Genomic DNA, 20,330 nt, shown 5'->3' on the forward strand with positions numbered 1-20,330 from the left:
AATCAATCACCAAGAATGGTTTTCCTATCTGAGATAAGATTATTACTAGAGCTATCTACACAGGGACTGGACTACTGCATTAATGCATACTGTATTAATACCAAAACTGTTGTCAAGAATGATCATGTAGTCCTGTGTAATTTAGTGTATTTCCAGACAGAACTTTTTTCAATAGTTTTAGAGTGGAGAAGGATTAGAACCTCTTTCTGTTTTTTTTTTTGTTTGCTATCTGGGGCTCCATTAGTGAGCTTTCCTACTGTCCGCATGACAATAGATTCACCAGACAGGAAGTAGGAGAAAATCTGAAATGACACAGACAGAAATAAGAATGCGTTTTAATAGAGTAGGCAAATACATTTTAATAGAGTAGAACCCAGCTTTTTTATTTCTGTGTCCCCAGTGCAGACTTTCCATTACTTCCTGCCTGATAAAAACATTGTCACTGTAACAGAAAATAAGGGGAAATATTAACATGCAGGAAGATTGATTTTAGATACTAGTTAGACAAACACACAGTTTTAAAAGTGTACAAAGTGTGTTTTAACCACTTAACGCCCGCCGCACGCCGATTTACGTCCACAGAATGGCACGTACAGGCAGATGGGCGTATATATACGTCCCTGCCTTCTAGCGGGTCTGGTGCCCGATCGAAACCCCCCCCCCCCGTTGCGTGCGGAGGGCGGCTTACCTCGGGGAGCGATCCGGGACGACGGCGCGGCTATTCGTTTATAGCCGCCCCGTCGCGATCGCTCCCCGGAGCTGAAGAACGGGGAGAGCCGTATGTAAACACGGCTTCCCCGTGCTTCACTGTGGCGGCTGCATCGATCGAGTGATCCCTTTTATAGGGAGACTCGATCGATGACGTCAGTCCTACAGCCACACCCCCCTACAGTTGTAAACACACACTAGGTGAACCCTAACTCCTACAGTGCCCCCTTGTGGTTAACTCCCAAACTGTCATTTTCACAATAAACAATGCAATTTAAATGCATTTTTTGCTGTGAAAATGACAATGGTCCCAAAAATGTGTCAAAATTGTCCGATGTGTCCGCCATAATGTCGCAGTCACGAAAAAAAATGCTGATCGCCGCCATTAGTAGTAAAAAAAAATAATGAATAAAAATGCAATTAAACTATCCCCTATTTTGTAAACGCTATAAATTTTGCGCAAACCAATCGATAAACGCTTATTGAGATTTTTTTTACCAAAAATAGGTAGAAGAATACGTATCGGCCTAAACTGAGGAAAAAAAAAATTTTATATATGTTTTTGGGGGATATTTATTATAGCAAAAAGTAAAAAATATTGAATTTTTTTCAAAATTGTCGCTCTATTTTTGTTTATAGCGCAAAAAATAAAAACCGCAGAGGTGATCAAATACCACCAAAAGAAAGCTCTATTTGTGGGGAAAAAAGGACGCCAATTTTGTTTGGGAGCCACGTCGCACGACCGCGCAATTGTCTGTTAAAGCGACGCAGTGCCGAATCGCAAAACCTGGCCTGGGCATTTAGCAACAAAATGGTCCGGGGCTTAAGTGGTTAAATACATATTACCTTGTTTTACACCATGCATGTTGATAAAACACAACGTAGCTTGAGACCAAGAGCAGAGACAAATGGAGAGTTGTATGCTGGTCATCTCTTCTATAGTTTGTCATTTATTGTTGCTATAGATTTATTCTGCCTGTGTTTTTGTAGCCAAACAATGTAATCTTCAAAAGTAAAACATGCACATTTATATTTTAACAGACAAGCCTAGTAAAAATTCTTTTGGTCCATCAAGCAAATCCAAATATTATCAACTGTAATGGGGGTAAACCTTCAGGTATGTCAGTCATTTTTGATCTATAAGTCAATGTATTCATTGGAATTCGTTTTTTTTTTAATAACTTGTACTGTGAGAAGCAACTGTAATACTCACACTTCATTTCCCAAGCTTTCTTGTGCTTTCCATGGTTTCTTTTTGTGATTATCACTCTATTTTTATCGTGTTAATTCATTCTCGCTGTCGAAGCTCCAAAACCCCCCAGATATCACATCTTTTTTCTCTCTCACTTCAATACAGTTCAGCAGGATTGATATGTCTGATGATGCCTTAGAATATTCTGACAAAAATAAACATTCATTTACTATACAGTAGTTACTAACTAGACATTTGTTTCACAGAAAATAATATCCCCCCCTTTAAAATAATCACATTTTGTTGCTTTGCAGCCTGAAGACAGACATAGTTTTTGTTTTATCCAGCTTTAAGATATAACACCAACATGTCAGAAAAAAAAAAACAATTAAAAAACAGAATCACTGAGTTGTAAAAGGATCATCCCCTTATGTTATTATTTTGCTGAACCACCTTTTGCGTTAATTACAGCCTTTAGTCTGTTGGGATATGTCTCTACTAACTTTGCACAACGAGGGGTAGATTCAGGTAAGAGATACGATGGCGTATCTCCAGATACGCTGTCGTATCTCTGAGTGTGCGGTGTCGTATCTATGCGCCTGATTCATAGAATCAGTTACGCATAGATTTGACTAAGATCCGACCGGCGTAAGTCTCTTACGCCGTCGTATCTTAGTTGCAATTTTAGGCTGGCTGCTAGGTGGCGCTTCTGTATATTTACGTGTCGAATATGCAAATTAGTTAGATACGCCGATTCAGAAACGTACGTTTGCCGGGCACATTTTTTTACGTCGTTTACGTTAGGCTTTTTCCGGCGTAAAGTTACCCCTGCTATATGAGGCATACCCTATGTTAAGTATGGACGTCGTTCCCGCATCTAATTTAGAAAATTTTACGTCGTTTGCGTAGTATCACTTGAAAGCAGTATTAAACCCCCAATATTTATATATATATATATATTTGCAGCTTACCAGTCTTGGTGGTGTGGTGGCTGAAGTTGTTTTCCTTTTTTAGGCCTTTCTCCATTATTGTTGTCTGGTGGTCTGGCCAGTGCACATTTCCTGTCTTATGGTATGTCCAGTCTGGATAAAGTAGAAATAGAGACACCTTAGGACAGCAGCATTGTCAATCTGGGATAGGGTAGTGTTAATCCTGCTAAACACAATCAGATTTTCCCCGGACAAAGCATAGGATTTTTGTCTGAAGAGCGTTGGCCATGAACTTGTCTTGCATATAAACGGCAAAGAATTGTCTAGCCAACATGGTTTTTCAGCTCTTTAGCGCCACCCTTTGGGCAACTTTTGCTACTGTCGTGTTAAGGTGAGCATTGCTTCCGAGAATGCGTGTTTGTACTTTGGAGTTTTGTCCACAACGCACGCTCGGATAATCTTACAACACACATTTGTTGGCGGACAATTTTAAAGCATGCTATCCCACATTTGTCCGCGGAAAATCCGCCAACAATTGTCCAATGGAGCGTACAAACGGTCAGATTTTCCGACAACAGCCTGTCATCACACAATTTCCGTCGCTTAATCTGATTGTGTGTATGAGGCTTTAGATGCACTAACAGCTTTAGATGAACTTGACAAAAAAAATGGAATCAGAACTCCAGCTCACAGTTACATCAACAGTTTTTTTCCTTTTGGGATAAGAGAAAAAACATAAATGAATAAAATCTGACCATTTTACCCACCTCTGTCAGTGTTAAAGTGGGTCCACACAAAAATGGAACCTCCGCTTTTTGGAATCCTCCCCCCTCCGGTGTCACATTTGGCACCTTTCAGGGGGGAGGTGGGTGCACATACCTGTATAATACCGGTATTTGCACCCACTTTCGGGCATAGACCCCCGCAAGAATCTGCGGGGGTCTACGTCACTCCCCCCCCGCTGTCTTCTGGGAAACACACAGGTCCCAGAATACAGCGGGGACCAGTGAGGACGCTCAGCGCAACTCGTGCATGCGCATTAGGGAACCAGAAAGTGAAACTGCAATGCCCCACTTCCTGATTCCCTCACTGACGATGGCGGCGGGGGCAGCCGAGAGCCGAGCGGGCACCCTGGACAGGTATGTGTCTATTTTTTAAAAGTCAGCAGCTGCAGTATTTTTTTTTAGGCAGACCTCTTCTTTAAATGATTTGTCTCAACACAATTCTGCGGGACAGCTTTGTCTGTTAAAGGAAGTTGAAAAATAACAGACTTACTGACAGGATCACCTTGTCAAATTAATAGAAAAAAAGGCTAAAAAAGAAAACAAATGTATCCATCACATTTAAGAATCGGTAAGCTGCAATATAATACATTTTTATTTTGGGTTTTAATACCACTTTATAATTTGGATTACTACATTTTAATTTTAAAATTATTACATTTTTAAGAAATCTGGTTTAAATCCGCATTTTTTTAGAGAACCAATTTAAAAGAATCTAGCCACTCTGAAATTATTATAACAAAGCCTTGTCTCTCTGGTACAGGTTCACTCTTTTTCATATGTATTTTTTTGCATGTCAGCTGAAATGTTATCTCTGGTTGCAAGGCGCCTAAAGAGGCTAATCTAAATCCTACCTGAGTTTATGGACTTGTAGCCCTTGCCATTTCGCTAAAGAAATATCAGCAGTGGATTGCATTTCAGAAATGTTTGACAGTCGGTGAAGAGGAGATATCTCACCTCCCCGTCACCTAATTTAACCCTGTAAATGCTTCACCACTGCAATGCACCTGCATGCATTGTACTTGGTTGAGAAGCGGCTGAGGTGCAGCCCCACTGACTTGCATACATTGGCCCGGATTCTCGAAGCACTTACGCCGACGTATCTTTATATACGCTGCGTAAGTGCACAGATGCGCCGTCGTATCTATGCGCCTGATTCCTAATGCTAGATACGCCTGAAATGTGGCTCCATCCGACCGACGTAAGTTTCCTACGCCGTGCGCATATTTACGCTGGCCGCAAGGGGCTCTTCGATTGATTTACACTATGAATATGCAAATGACCGAGATACGCCGATTCATTTAAATGGATCACGCCCACTTCCTTCCTACTTTGAAATAGGCGGGCTTACGCCGGACAATTTACGTTACGCCGGCGCAACGTTGGGAGCATGTGCTTTGTGAATACTGTTCTTGCCTCTCAATGTTACGTCGGCGTAGCGCATATGAGATGCGCTACTCCCGCACAAATGTACGCCGCTCTACGTGAAAACTTATGCCCCGTACACACGATTGGAAATTCTGAGAGCAAAAGTCCAATGTGAACATTCTGACCGTGTGTATGCTCCATCGGACTTTTGCTGTCAGAATTCCTGCCAGCAAAAGATTGAGAGCTGGTTCTCAAATTTTCTGATGGAAAAAAAATCCGGAAAATCCGATAATCTGTAGCAATTCCGACGCGCAAAATTCCGACACATGCTCGGAAACAATTTGACGCATACTTGGAAGCATTGAACTTACAGTAATTTTCTTGACTCGTCGTATTGTTGTACGTCACCGCGTTCTTGACGGATAAAAGTTCAGAGAACCTTTGTGTGACCAGGTGTATGCAAGCCAAGCTTGAGTGGAATTTGGTCGGAAAAAACATCCAAGGTTTTTCCGACGGAAAATCTGATCGTGTGTACGCGGCATAAGCCTGTTAACTGATACTGACATTCTGTATGGGCTGCTGGAGGAGGATATCGCTGCCTATTAACAAACTCTTTCATGCCATCTGGACAGCACCTTTGTCGTGTGACAATATTTTGAGTATTTTTTTTATCAATGTTGAGCTCAGGCAGAAGGCAGGACATCCCCAATGGAGGACTTTAGCGCCTAATACTCAGCCTAAACTTCTGCTCTGACAGACAAAAAAGTAAATAATAAAAAATAAAGCATTATATTAATTATTATATCAAAAGTGAAGATTATTACACATGGCTATTGGTGACGATTTAAAAAAAAGTAAAACAATTATTGTTAAAAACATTCTCTGACCTAAAAAAAGCCCAGAGCTTTGCGAATGCCAATCCTGCTATCTATGAAATGTATTCATCATTTTTCTTATGAATATTTGATTTCAACTAATTGCACATGTATCCGTAGACATTGCTGCAACAGAATTAATACAAGACATGTTATTCAAAGCTGAAGATATCTCAGAAGAAAGAAAAAAAGACCCTTCTTTTTCCTCTATTCCTCTATATCAAGAAGATCAGTATGAAGAAATCCTACAGGATCTTCCGCTGGCTACCAATAAACTGTAAGATTTGACAAAACCATTGAAATTACTTATAATATGATGGCTTTTGCTTTGCAAATTTGAATTGCTGGCTCTGTGCATGGGCCATAGAATTATTTTCCTGCTCCTGCAGGAAGAGGAATCTCAGGGTACCTGCTGTATTCTTTGTACTATAACAAAACGAATTCAGAGTAAAATCCACTTGGAATTGTAATGGTATAAGAAGAGCATCAGTATACTGTAATAGTCAGCCCCCCCTATCCTTTAGAATATATATCTAACCTCTCCTCACATCTACCTACTGCCTCCACTGCCTGTAAACATTGAATTGGGTTTGAAGTACCCTGTTGCCTAATGACCAACCTGGCCAAGGAACACCATTTCAGGGAATGTGATCTGAGAAGAAAAATTAAGTATCTTCATTAGAATTATATATGATAAAAGTTATGCACTTGGTCCTCTCTAGTAAACACAGAGAAGAGAGCCAGAAGGACAAACACAATGGGATTGATTTGCTAAAAGCAAATAGGATTTTTACTTTTCAAAGGAATTTTCCTTTGACTATCATTTGAATGAAAAAAAAAAAAAAATCAGTGTTGCTCATGATTGGATGGTGAACGTCAGCAGAGTTCACCTCGTTCATAAGATAAGGGACATTTCTCTTGAAAAGTAAAATGCCCCTGAGAGTGAACAACCTACTTGCCTTTCGTAAATCAAGAACAATAATAGTACAAATAAATAATATATTTGCTGGTATAGATGTAAAAAGTATTGCAGAAGACCCATGTTGTGTCAATTATAACACAATATGGAAAGGTGAAGTGGTTCTAAAGGCAGAAGGTATTTTATCTTAAAGTGGATGTTAACCTGATTCATGAAATTTGACCTAAGCACATACTGTATATCTGTGGTGTTTTTTCTTATCTCTCTCCAAAGCACTAAGTCCTATATCTTTCTGCTGTTTCGTTGCTCTGTTTTCAGCATGATAACTTCTGACAAGTTCTCTGTCAACCGAGATAAAACCAGCCTGAAATTTGTGTAGAGGTTGCTATAAATAGATTAGCAAGAATCCACTCCCATTACTGAAGAGAAATAGAAAATTTCTTACACAATGTGCACTTTCTAAAGAATATATAAAGCTGAACACATCAGCTATATATGTAAAACGTATGTAGGGGGATTTGTTTCATCTCTGTGTATCATCTGAGGCTGTTCACTTCACTGGGTATATGTGAGGGTTTACATCTACTTTAATGCATTCTATACATTATGGATAACAAAATACTTCTGTTTGCAGCCCCCCTAATACATTCCTGAACCCAGTGGCGGCTGGTGGTAAAAAAAAAATTGTGCCCCCCCAGTCAGTGGGGTCACCCGGAGCACTTACCCCATGTATGGTGGGCAGCACTTCACCTGGGGGACAGGCTGCGTGCATCATGGGCAGCTTCCCCTGCTTTTCTCGTGGCCCTCCTCCTAGGCGGCCAACTATGGGCTCTGTTCGCAGTGCTCTGAGCCCCGAGCCTATCCTAGTTTGAAGCCTCTTAGAGAATCTGGCTCTAATCACGTGCCTTTACCACTTAAGGACCGCCTAATGACGATATACGTCGGCAGACCGCGACCCGGTCCAAAGCTCCGTGACCTCAGCCGCGAGTCCGCGGGACTCGCAGACCCGATTGCCGCTACAGTCCCGCGATCGGTCCCCAGAGCTGAAGAACGGGGAGAGCCGCATGTGAGCCCCATTCTTCGCTGTGGCGCTGTCATCGATTGTGTGTTCCCTAATATAGGTACGTACAATCAATGACATCAGACCTACAGCCACACCCCCCTACAGTTGTAAACACACTTCAGGGAACACATAACCCCTTCAGTGCCCCCTTGTGGTTAACTCCCAAACTGCAACTGTCATTTTCACAATAAACAATGCATTTTAAATGCATTTTTTGCTGTGAAAATGACAATGGTCCCAAAAATGTGTCAAAATTGTCCGAAGTGTCTGCCATAATGTTGCAGTCACGAAAAAAAAAACGCTGATTGCCGCCATTAGTAGTAAAAAAAAAAAATTAATAAAAATGCAATAAAACTAGCCCCTATTTTGTAAACGCTATAAATTTGCGCAAACCAATCGATAGACGCTTATTGCGATTTTTTTTACCAAAAATAGGTAGAAGAATATGTATTGGCCTAAACTGAGGAAAGAAAAAAATTTTAGATATGTTTTTGGGGGATATTTATTATAGCAAAAAGTAAAAAATATTGCATTTTTTTCAAAATTGACGCTGTATTTTTGTTTATAGCGCAAAAAATAAAAACCGCAGAGGTGATCAAATACCACCAAAATAAAGCTCTATTTGTGGGAAAAAAAGGATGCCAATTTTGTTTGGGAGCTACGTCGCACGACCGCGTAATTGTCAGTTAAAGCGACGCAGTGCCCAATCGCAAAAAGGGGCCTCGTCTTTTACCTGCATTTTGGTTCGGGTCTTAAGTGGTTAAAAAAACACCCCCTATTGGAATCCATGCATCCGGCATCCTGCATGGGGGCAGGATGCATGGATGGGGGGACAGTGCCCGTGCACCCCTAATGGAAGGGTCGCCCCTGCCTGCACCCCATCTTAATTCAACGATGTTGCACAAGAGCTTTGGCTGTCTGGGACTCTCCCTGCTCATTGGCTGAGACAGCAGTGGGCGCCATTTTCTCCTGCTGCTGTCATTTGAAGTCAGTGAGTCAATGAGGAGAGGGGGGCAGGGCCGAGCTGCAGCTCTGTGTCTGAATGGACACAGATCTGCGGCTTGGCGCAGTTGTCCCCATAGCAAGCTGCTTGCTGGGGGGGCATTTGGCAGGAAGAAGAGGCCAGGAGCGTCGGCGAGGTACCAGAGAAAAAGAGGGTCTGGGCTACTCCATGCAAATCACTACACAGAGCAGGTAAGTATAACATGTTTGTTATTTTTAAACAAAAAAAAAAAAACAAGACTTTAATATCACTTAAGTGACTAAAACAAATATCCACGTTTAAAAATAAAATGTAAAAAAAGTCTACCTTGAAACATAAGAATCAATGATGAATTTAAGTCCAATGTCAACAAGTTTGCAGAAAGATTTTTGGTCTTTGGACATGTAGCCAAATGTAGCATGGAACCCCAAAATGCATATATTGATATTTGTACAGGCATACCCCACTTTTAAGTACACAATGGGGTTTATTTACTATCGCTGGAAAGTGCAAAATCAGGCTCACTTCTGCATAGAAACCAACAAGCTTCTAACACCAGCTTGTTCAATTAAACTTTGATAATAAAACCTGGAAGCTCATTGGTTTCTATGCAGAAGGAGCCTGATTTTGCACTTTTCAGCGATAGTAAATAAACCCCATTTTGTACTTAAAAATGGGGTATGCCTGTAATCCACAAAGTATATCAAAGAAGAAGAAGGAGCTGGGAGAGGAGGTATTTTGTATATTCATTATGTTGTGTCATCAGTATAGAAAAAGTTAATGTCACTCCATAAAATTCATCCAACAATGCTAGCTTTACATGTAAGTTTATGAAACAACAACACAGCAACAACAAATTGCACAAAAAAAGCAAAAAAAAATGCAAAATATAAATTGCGGCAACATCACAATAAAATTGCGTTTGCAAAAATGCAAAAAGTGCTGCAAAAACGATCTAAAGCAAACTGCATAGGTGAAAACTGAGCCTTATGCCCTGTACACACGATCGGACCTTTGTCCGACCAAATTCACATCGGAATTCCGACCAAATTCCATCGGAGGAAATGAGAACATGTTCTCTATGTAATCTCCGATGGAATTCATCGGAATTTCCCATGGAATTTCTCCGATGGGGCATACACACGGTCGGAATTTCCAATGGAAAAAGTCTGTCAGACTTTTTTCATCGGAAATTCCGATCGTGTATACGAGGCCTTAAGGTCAGAGAAGATAAGGCCCTACTAACAAAGTAAAACACACAAATCAGGGCAAATAAAGGTAATGGTAATCCTCTTGTGGTGCCTGCTAATATACTGTATATATATAGCACTTCCACTTTTAAGTATTTAAAATGACTGACAGATTTGCTTTTAAACTTCAAGTTCTTTTGAAGAGAATTCAACTAAACTATATTTTTTAATTGAAAATTGGTCAGTATTCAAAACCAGGAACAAGTTCTTAATTCCTGGCACTTTCCTTGCAGCATCTGACACATGCCAGTTCTTTAATTTGTCTTTGGATCCTTGATAACCAACCTGGTTGTCTGCTTTCTGGAAATTTTAAGTGGATATTTACTAATTTTCTTGCCATACTAGCCTATCGGAATCTGTTGTTGGTTCTAATTTCTAGCCTAGTATATTATGAACAGAAATGCTAGAAATGGAAAACAAAGACACATAATGAAAAGTGTATAAAAATGCAAAAAATACTGATCAGGATTTAGCTTAATAACATCTGCCACCATGCTGTGTCAGACACATTTACTGAAAATGAATGTTCAAGGATAAGAAATAAATTGCGAGCAAAAAAATAAATGAGCACTTAACCTTTAATATCTGAGTAAATGGTGGCAGTAGAGGCAAAGTGCATGTCCTATAATTACACATCATTGTGAAAAAAAGATTTGTGGTTGATGGCATATTAATGGCTTCATGTTATGGGGTTCATCCACAGTTTATATTTTGGGGAATGTAAATTGGCATTTTCTCCTTTTAAGTTTTCAATTTGTTTTTATTCAATTTTTTAAAACACAGATATAATATACATTTCATTGCCAATAAGCATACAAAAAAAAAGTTGACATTTAAAATGAATTCAACATTTCATACACTAACAACAATAAAACTACATATAAAACAACAGTATGGGTCAATCCTGCATCCTCCTGATCTTTCTCTCTCTTCTGCCTCTGCCCTCTCCTTCCCACCCCCCCCCCACCCCAAGGAGGCGGGCGAAGAAAAATAAGAAACCCCCCACTCCGACCACCTATTTAAAGTGGAGGTTCACCCTAAAAACACATTTTTAACATTAGAGCCAGCATAGTAAGGGCATATACTTTCGGCAGGTTTTTTTTTCTCCGTACTTACCTTTATATTCTGATCTGGTCCAGGGCTTCCGCGTTCTGATGACTCCGGGACTGGGCGTTCCTATCCCTGCCTCAGGGTTCCGATGACTGCGGGACTGGGGGTTCCTATCCTTCGGTTCGATGATTGATGGCTTGTGAAACAAGTGACCTGTCGCACAACGAGCGTCACCAGATTTCCGGAAATAGCCGAGCTGCGAGTTGGCACTATATGGCGCCTGCGCCCGCCATGTAGAGCTGTCTGCGGAGGCGCCATATAGTGCCGACTCGCAGCTCGGCTATTTCTCGACATCTGGTGACGCGCGTTGTGCGACAGGTCACCTGTTTCACAAGCCGTCAATCATCGAACGGAAGGATAGGAACGCCCACTCCCGCAGTCATCGGAACCCCGGAAGCCCTGGACAAAAACAAAATATAAAGGTATGTACGAAAAAAAAAAAAACGCCGAAAGTAAAGTAGTAGCCCTCACTATGCTGGCTCTGCTAGATGTAATATTATATTTATATTTTTTTGGGTAAACCCCCGCTTTAAGTGCTAAGTGCCCAATTCCCATTTCTTATCCTTTAGTGGCTGTGCCCTCCATTTTCTATTATTAGGAGGGGATGAGAGTAACACTCTTACCCCATTACCTATATGCCTCCCTCGAAAGAGGAGGACAAAAAAAAAGGGGGAGGGGGTAGAAGGGGGAAACCCCGCTACTCACCCATGCTATATTATTTAAAGTGCATCGTGTACTTCTCATCCTTTAACTCCTGTGACTTCTCTGATTTTAATTTAAAGTGAGGGGGAAAAAAGAGGGGGGTAAGAGGGGGAAACCCCCCTACTCACCCATGCTATATTATTTAAGGTGCGACGTGCATATTTATCCCATCACTTGTTCTCCTTTTTTACAGCTTTACATTTTGTTATAATTATGCAGCATCGTTTACCTTGTTCCTGCAGTCATTTTATAGGCAGGATGTTTCTCACCTGTTCTGTGAGAAATATGCAGGTTATCATTGCTGACCCCACCTTAAGAAAATGTTAGTTGCTTGGCTGTTGACAGTGGTTTTAGTAATTTTAGTAATATTTAAGACACTGACTCAAAACACATATAGATATCAGGATTTCTGACTTAATTTGCTGCATGCTTGTTCTGAGTCAATGATAAGACTGGAAGCCTGGCAAGCTTAAAATAAATTAAAATGTAATATATTTGATGAATATCAGAATATACAGTATGTAATGAACCTATTGTCTACACTGAGGGCTGTAGTGCACACAACTTTTATTTCTGTCTTTTATAGTCATTTAACATTTGTGTAAGTGAGGGAAATTATGTCTAATGCCCTGTACACACGATCGGTTCATCTGATGAAAATGGACCGATGGACCGCTTTCATCGGACAAACCGATCGTCTGTGGGCCCCATCGTTTTTTTTCCCATCGATGAAAAAAAATAGAACCTGTTTTAAATGTTTCTTATGGTTAAAAAAACAATAGAAAAAAACGATCGTCTGTGGGGAAATCCATCGGTCAAAAATCCACGCATGCTCAGAATCAAGTCGCGCATGCTCGGAAGCATTGACCTTCATATTTCTCAGAACGTCGTTGTGTTTTTCGTCACCGCGTTGGACATGATCGGATTTTTAACCAATGGTGTGTAGGCAAGACTGATGAAAGTCAGCTTCATCGGATATCTGATGAAAAAATCCATCGGCCCGTTTTCATCAGACGAACCGATCGTGTGTACAGGGCATTAGTTGTCACCACTGGAAGATTTTCTTTCTAGTCCCGTTCTAACTCAAGACATTGGCTTCTTTCTCACTTTTAGTCTCAGTGCCATTGGTAACAGGAGAAATAGCAAGAGTGAACCTCAGACAATAATGAGAACCCAATAGAGGTTCTAGCCCCTCAGCACTCTATCCAAAACCTAAATTAAAAGTTTGGCCTCAGATATACTTTTTTTCTAGCTGTCTAAAATATAACGCTCTTACATTATCTTAAGTCTCTAAGATCTTCCCCACTTACTTCTTCCCTCTGCATTTCTTTCAACAATCAACTTCAAAATTCTTAACTCCACGTGTATTACCATGCTACCTAAGACACAGACTTCTTACTGTATATCTTTCTGTAGTTATGTAATTCTTTGTTATTTTTCCATTTATTACCCCATAAAACCTTCTTTCCCCCTCTGCTGCTTGCCTAAAAATAGGTGTGAGAACCAGTGGTGGCTCATGTTTTTTTTTTGGGGGGGGTCATTTTACCAGCACCCTCCCGGGGCCAGCTACACGGCAGTAATCTCACCCTCCCCCCCATGCCACCCCCTAGCCCCCGGGCGGCCAGCGGCACTTAACGGCACCCCAGCCAGCGGTTCCTGTGTGTCTCTTCTCTCCTCTTCCTAGGTGTCCAATCAGGTGACGGGTATCAGACCCACTTCCTGATTGGCTGGGAGATGGATCAGTGCGGCGATAACAAATAGAAGCCTATTAGAGACTCTGGCTTTAATCACATGCTTCAAAAACCCACCCCCACACCCCACAGCGTCCCTGTATGTAGATCAGGGGGCTGAACACATGGATGTGGGTGGCGCCAGTGTGCCCTTAATGCACAGGCCGCCACTGGAGAACTATTCTATAAATCGAAATTTTAGATTCTATGATAAAATCTTTGATTTCATAACTGTATTCAGGGAATATCAACTTCTTCCTTTGACCTTTAAATATTTGTTCTTTCATCAGTATTTTTCCTTTATGTATTTGCACTTGTGCTTTTTTTCATGTCTCATATGCTTGGTTTACATCTAAATTCACTGTTAATATTCAGTAAGAGTTTTTTGGTTCTTGCTCTAAATATTTCTTATTTTCACATAGACAATCTTGAGGTTTTTCCCATTACCACATTATCATCAGTATGATCTGTTCTATTATGGTGCCTTTAGGGTTATCACTTATTTTTCTCATTACAGACACTAGAATGAGGTTAAATACAATAGAATGGTGGAAATATTTTGTATTTCTATAAGGGCTCCCTGCACCATATTCCTATTTATGTCTTCAAGAATTATTTGAACCTTTTTACCTTATTGGTAGTCTTTTCATTTTAATGCTTGATGCAGTCATATGCCTTTTAAAACTAACCTAAAATATGACTTTTTTTGCCCATGATAGCCATGTCATGGTGACATAATTTATTAATTGTTATAATATGTAAAGGTACACAATGTAATCACAAAGGTATGCTATTGTTTGACATATTTGGGAAGCATGGCTGCAGCCCCTCTGTTATACTGGTATCCAGTATAACACTTTCTGTTTTTTTCTTTGTTTGTTTTTTTCAACAATCTCCATTTTCTCTCACTTTAGTGCTGTCTCTATTTAGCACTACTTGAAAAACTCCTTCTGTCTTTCCTTAATTTGGCCTTTCTGTTCAGTGAGGTCCCTTTCTCTTCTTCACACAAGTCAGTCGACGGTGAGACACCTCTTTCTTAATTGTACATTATGGGACACAGAAAAAGTATTCAGCAATATTGGACTATGCTGCTGATTTTGGGAGATTGGGCACTGGGAAAAAAGCTAAAACGACAGTCCAGTATAACCTCTTCAATTTCTAGTATACCCCAGTGATTTGTTAGTTTCATAGGAGAATGGGCTAATTTCTCTCTTCTACCAAGACAATTTCTTATTCTAGCAAGTTTTGGTCAGTTGCTACAGAACTCCTGGGGCTTGTTTTGCAGGTTTCCAGATTGGCTGATCATCATAAAAGCCTTGCAGGCTGTATCCGCACCCCATTGTAAGGAAAATGTAGGTCCAGCTTGTATTATGCCCTTGGTCCCTGGACTATACATTAGGTAACTTCTCCTGACACCTTTGGTACAGTATAAAGTGGGATTTAGTTGTAGAGTGCTTTACGGGGCCAGGGCTGTGGTTCACACTTCTAGTGGAACACTGTCCCTGAAGACTCCTGAAGGAGTATGCTTACTGGGTAGATGAAGGCTGTGTAGATAGGGCATGTCTCCTGGATCCTGCCTGCCGTAAACTGTGTTGGGAGACTGCAGGATGGCACAGGACCGCTGCTACAGTAAATCAATTGGTCGTTCTCAGGCAGCCTAGAGGCTTTAGTGGGCTGTTTACTGTCCTCCCAGGTGGTTAACACTAGAACACCAGCATGGATATGTTTAGTCCCAGTCTGGTGGGTTGAGCGCAGTGCCATATTTAGACTTGGCAACATCTTTTTCTGACCAAAGGGCTGATAGAGATGATCACTCTGTACTTTTTTTTTTAGGAGCGCATGCAACCCAACTCCACACTTCCTACCAGCTCCTACATCTGCACCTATGCTGCAATCCTCAGGACAACCTTGGTATTTCTGATGCCTTCTTAGTAACCTAGTCTTAGACAGAATTGACCCTTCTTGCTCTGGAAGTGACACATGAGTACCCTAGTGAGCAACATCTTACTCTGGACTCCTATGGCAGATTCTAAGTGCAGAGGCAATTGTACTGGGTGTCTGCTTTGGAGCTGTCTGCATCACTTACACCTTAAAGAACTAGCCTTGGGTTCCATAAAGAACCCTCAACCTGTTAAAACATTTCCAATGCCATCTCTTTTCTTATCAAGATTGTCATCTTTGAGACTTTAGCTGTCTGGTCTAAGGTTATTTCCTGGGATTCTGGATCTATCATGACAAATTCTGCTGTTCTCCAGCAACTAGAGTCCATGCCAGTGACCCTACTCTATTGTGCTAGCTCCCTTGCTCACTTTGCTCTCAGGCATACCCATATTGGGATATCTGGGCAACCTTTTTTCTGAGAGAAAAGTCACCTCTGGCCCTGTAAACTAATATCAGATGGACTGTACAGACCCTGCAGAGATTCAGGTCCATCCTAAATCTCCAGAAATTGATGCTGGAACCATCCCATTGCTTGGAGTATCTGGGCCTAATTTTAGACATGTCAAAGGTTTAGCTGCTCTTGGACTAATTCCAGTGTCTCTACTCTGAAATTGGAACTTTGCAGTCCAGAAGCCATTTAAAATTCCATTCTACGAGGGTCTTGGGCCTAATGATTTCCTTCTTTGAACCAGTCTTTCTTTTGTCCCATATACAGTTCAACCTGATCTACGCTTTTCCCTCTCTGAAGCTCCTTTCTTACCTGCAAGATCAAGATGGAGAACTTCCTGGTGATTCACATTTTACCAATCTGGGCTAAGGGGGCATGGTCTAAGACCTCATCAGGCATTTGGCAGACTCTCTGTGGGCCCTCCCAGATCATCCAAATCTTCTGTTGCAGGTGAAGTTTACCACCCTGATGCTCAGTTACTGGTTTTAATTAGTTGTCTGTTAAAGCCCAGGTCCTGATGGATATCAGCCGATCAGATTCAGTCACCCCTGCAATCTTGAAATCTAGGAAATTGACTTCTCACAAAGTCTATTGCACTTGGAAATTGTATTTCTTAGTGTGAGAGGAAAATTCATTCCAGGAAGTTCTGCATTTGATTATTTAATTTTTAATTTTTTTAGTCTAGTCTGGATCAGCATTTGGCCTTAAGTACCAAGGGTAAAATTTTGATTTTAGCTGTTCTTTTTTTAGAGAGCACTAATTTTTACAGGCGGCTGCTTACATTATTCCTCCTGTATTTTCCCCAGTTACTTTGTGGTATCTCAAATTGGTTTAATCAGTTCAGGACATTGTTCTACCATCTGTTTGTTCTTATAAACCTCTTCTAAACCTTCTTAGAAGATTTTTACCCCCATTGTCTGGATATGGTATGCATTTTTTGAGTTTAACTCTCAGCTCTCCTTTTTACAGTCTGATTCTCGGTTTGTCATTTCTACTCGTCCTCTTAAGGGACATCCTGCTTCTTATTCCACTATCTCTAGTCTAGGTGGATGTGATAGCCCAACATTCTAACCTTCCCATTCCCTCTTTTTTTTGTTATTATGAAAACCTTTTAGCTTCTCTTTATGCTGCTCTATTTTTGTTTTCATTTGCTCTTCTTCGACTATTCAACATTTTCATTCTATTTTCATTTCAATTCTCTTTTAACATCTGACATTTTTCATCACACCAGTCCTCCCTGCTGCCTTGGTTTTCAATTGCAGCACTTGGCCTATGGGCTGTGCAATTGCTTTCTTAATTTGTTTGTCTTCTTTCTCTGGCTGGTATTCCATTTAAATTTTACATATAATATTTTTCCTGTTTTCCAGAGGAATCTCCTTGTTTGTATTTATCTGTTTATATCTAATCTGCCTTGAACATAAAGGGATCATGATTGTCTTACTACAACTGCATACAATTTGTATGTCCCTTTTATCTATCAGCTAAAATAGCTATTGGGTGGCTTTCCCTGTCATCATTTTGTTGTTGTATTAAAAATATAGCAAAAAGCCTATTACTAATTATCATGTGAAAATCAAAATTGAGGCAGAACCCGGCTTAGAGATGGACCGTACAGTGTGTGCAGTTCCTCTGTAAACGTTCTGTCCCATGCTACTGCACAACTTTGCTCTTTGAATATAGCATTTAGAAGTGAAACTGCTGAGCCTATGCCCTCTCCGCCAGTGCCACTTCACTCCCAGTGACAGAATGGGGTCCCACCGTACACTAGTGCAGACCTCATATGTGCACATAATTATCTCATTCTCTCTCCCGTACCATACAGCTGGATACATGGGATCTCTGTACCATGGGTTCGATCCCAGTACTTTTTGAGGAACTAAGCACTAGGGAGGGAGGCAGAATACCGACCCCCCTCACTACCAAAGGACGTGTCAATCAAGCCTGGTACTGCTCCTCGCTGTCTGGCTGCTGTACACATTCACCAGTTCATGGTTACCAATGGCAACTACTCTCCTGCTCAGTTAACTCTTTGTGATGGCCTTACTCGTATACCCCGTATGTGCTTTACAGGCCCTGTTCTTTGGATATGCCGTATACCACCATGCACCCCTTTGAATAACTTTAGACCAGGCTCAGAAACAGTTAACAAAACTGTACTTAGAAGCTGCAGCAGTACAGTCCATAACTCTCAAGTTCCTAACTGACTACTTTTCAGCTGCCCAGGCATACCTTTACAGGTAGAAGTACATGCTGGCAAGATCCTTAAGAAGTGGGTTCCCTTGGGGTGGTGTTGATTGTTGGTTACTCTGGGTTACATCCTCCACTGGCCTGAACCTTGTTCCCTTTTCCCATGTGGTCCCACTCTCTCTGAGCCCCTGATTTATAGGCTGACAGGATGGAGGGCAGAAACCAAAAAGTCTGGGAAACAGGCAGATCTGAACTTTAACAAGTTCTTCACCTGGGCAGCCCATGCTCTCTATCTACAGAAATCCTACATGTAGCCACCTGCCTACATGCAAGCATGCTAATCAGCACACTTGTAGTTCTTTAACCCTGCCTGCAGCTCAGGAACTTTCTGCCTGTACAGAGGTATGGCTATAGAACTCTAAGCAGTGTGTGCAGGAGCCTGACATTGCATCCACAATCCACTGATCGCAGATGCAATGCTCTGCAGGCAACTAAGAAAAAATAAATGCACATTACACACCTGCAGAAATATGTGCATTTATTATTGTTTTCAAAAGGTGAATTTAGCCTTTAGTTCACAGCTGGCAAAGGTGTAGCATGAACTAACCATGTTCATATTCATGCCCTTTACTTTTCCCACAATTTCTTTTCAAATATGGATACTTCAGAGCTATGGCACCCATCCATCGCTTCATAGTTTAAAATGCATAAAAGTGACCAGGGCTTTTTTTCAGCAGGAACGTGGGGGAACGCAGTTCCGGCACCTTCTGAACTGACTGTATGTAATAGCAAGGGGTGCTGGGGTGTGCTGCAGGATATTGATGCTCACTGCTGTGGATCTATTTTTGCAGGGGGGTCTATTGTTGCTGGTGGGGGACCTATTGTTTCTAGGGGGGTCTTATGTTGCTGGGGGGTCAGTTGTTGCTGAAAGAGATCTACTGTTGGGGGAGGGGTCTATTGTTGATGGCAGCCAGAGAGTCTATTAATGCTGACTGTACGGAGATCTGTTGATGCTGCCGTGAGTCTATTGTTGCTGGCGGGGAAATTTTGCTGTGGGTGGTCCATTGTTGTTAGGGGGATCTATTGTTGCTGGCTGCAGGGGATCTATTTTACTGCTTTTCTTGATATCATTACCAAATTCCATATAAATTACTTAGCACCACAAAATGATACTTGGTTCTATATTGTCTAAAAGGGGTGGTACTGGGAGGTGGGTAGGGGGCGGACAAAAGGGGTGACTAGGAAAGGGGGAGTTCCAGCACCTATTGTCTGAGAAAAAAAGCCCTGGAAGTGACATACAAATAGTGAGTCAGGACAGACCTCAGCAGCTTAGAGAGGGTACACCTGATAAAGGTAGTTGGGCAAGTGACCAACATTAAACATACAGAATACATTGAACGTATATTATATTTAATATAAGCCTTTAAAAACTGTTTATTTCCTGTTTCAGATTTAACAATACTTTGAAAGATACTTGAAAAAAAAAATTCAGGCTGAAAAACAGGGCATTTGTATACTTTGCTAAAGATATAGAATTCCGCTTAATATTTTCCTGGCTATGTTGTAAAAGATAAATGCTGTTCAGTTTGAAAATGGCCAGTTTGTAGCCTGTGATGAATGTTTGCACAGTCCTTTTAAAAGATTCACATTTACTGGTAGCTTCACCTCAAAAATATTAGATGACTTATTGATCTGTTTTCTTAGCACAGTCTAGTTCCATGATTATTCTGCCAACGTAGGCATTTTTAGCATGGCTGGCACTGAATATAATTTTAAATATTACTAGCTGCATATTCAGCTGCACAGCTCAGTCTGGGCACAAGTTCATCCAAAATCCTCCATATTAATTGTTTCTATTCTAGGGAGATTCAAGCTAAGCTAAGTTCACTTATCTCTTACACTCTCTCTCTCTTTTTTTGTAGACGTCCATTGGCAATACCAATTTCTAAGCAAGATAGTTTGCTGGAAAAAGACACAATGTTCAAAGATTCAACAAAGACATTAAGCAAGCATTATTCGCAAGACAATGCTTCTGAAAGAATCAATATGACCAGTTCTGCTAAACTGGAACAGGTATGTAATGAGACAAAAGATGGGGTTAAAAAGGAACTCCAGTCCCCCCCCCCAAATTAAAAATAAGCAGC

At 41.0% G+C, this 20,330-nt stretch overlaps 1 protein-coding gene across 1 annotated transcript in view; it reads left to right on the forward strand.

The window, feature by feature from the left end:
- The window catches only part of MYO16 (myosin XVI), a 357,599-nt gene that overhangs the window by 101,339 nt on the left and 235,930 nt on the right, over window positions 1-20,330 (forward strand). Inside the window, exons 8-10 of the mRNA XM_040336205.1 lie at window positions 1,750-1,825; window positions 5,975-6,131; window positions 20,109-20,259. Coding sequence (XP_040192139.1) covers window positions 1,750-1,825; window positions 5,975-6,131; window positions 20,109-20,259 — 384 coding nt within the window. The remainder of the gene's footprint in view (window positions 1-1,749; window positions 1,826-5,974; window positions 6,132-20,108; window positions 20,260-20,330) is intronic.

This window comes from Rana temporaria, chromosome 2 (genome assembly GCF_905171775.1).
Source record: "Rana temporaria chromosome 2, aRanTem1.1, whole genome shotgun sequence".
Classification (NCBI taxonomy): Eukaryota; Metazoa; Chordata; class Amphibia; order Anura; family Ranidae; genus Rana; species Rana temporaria.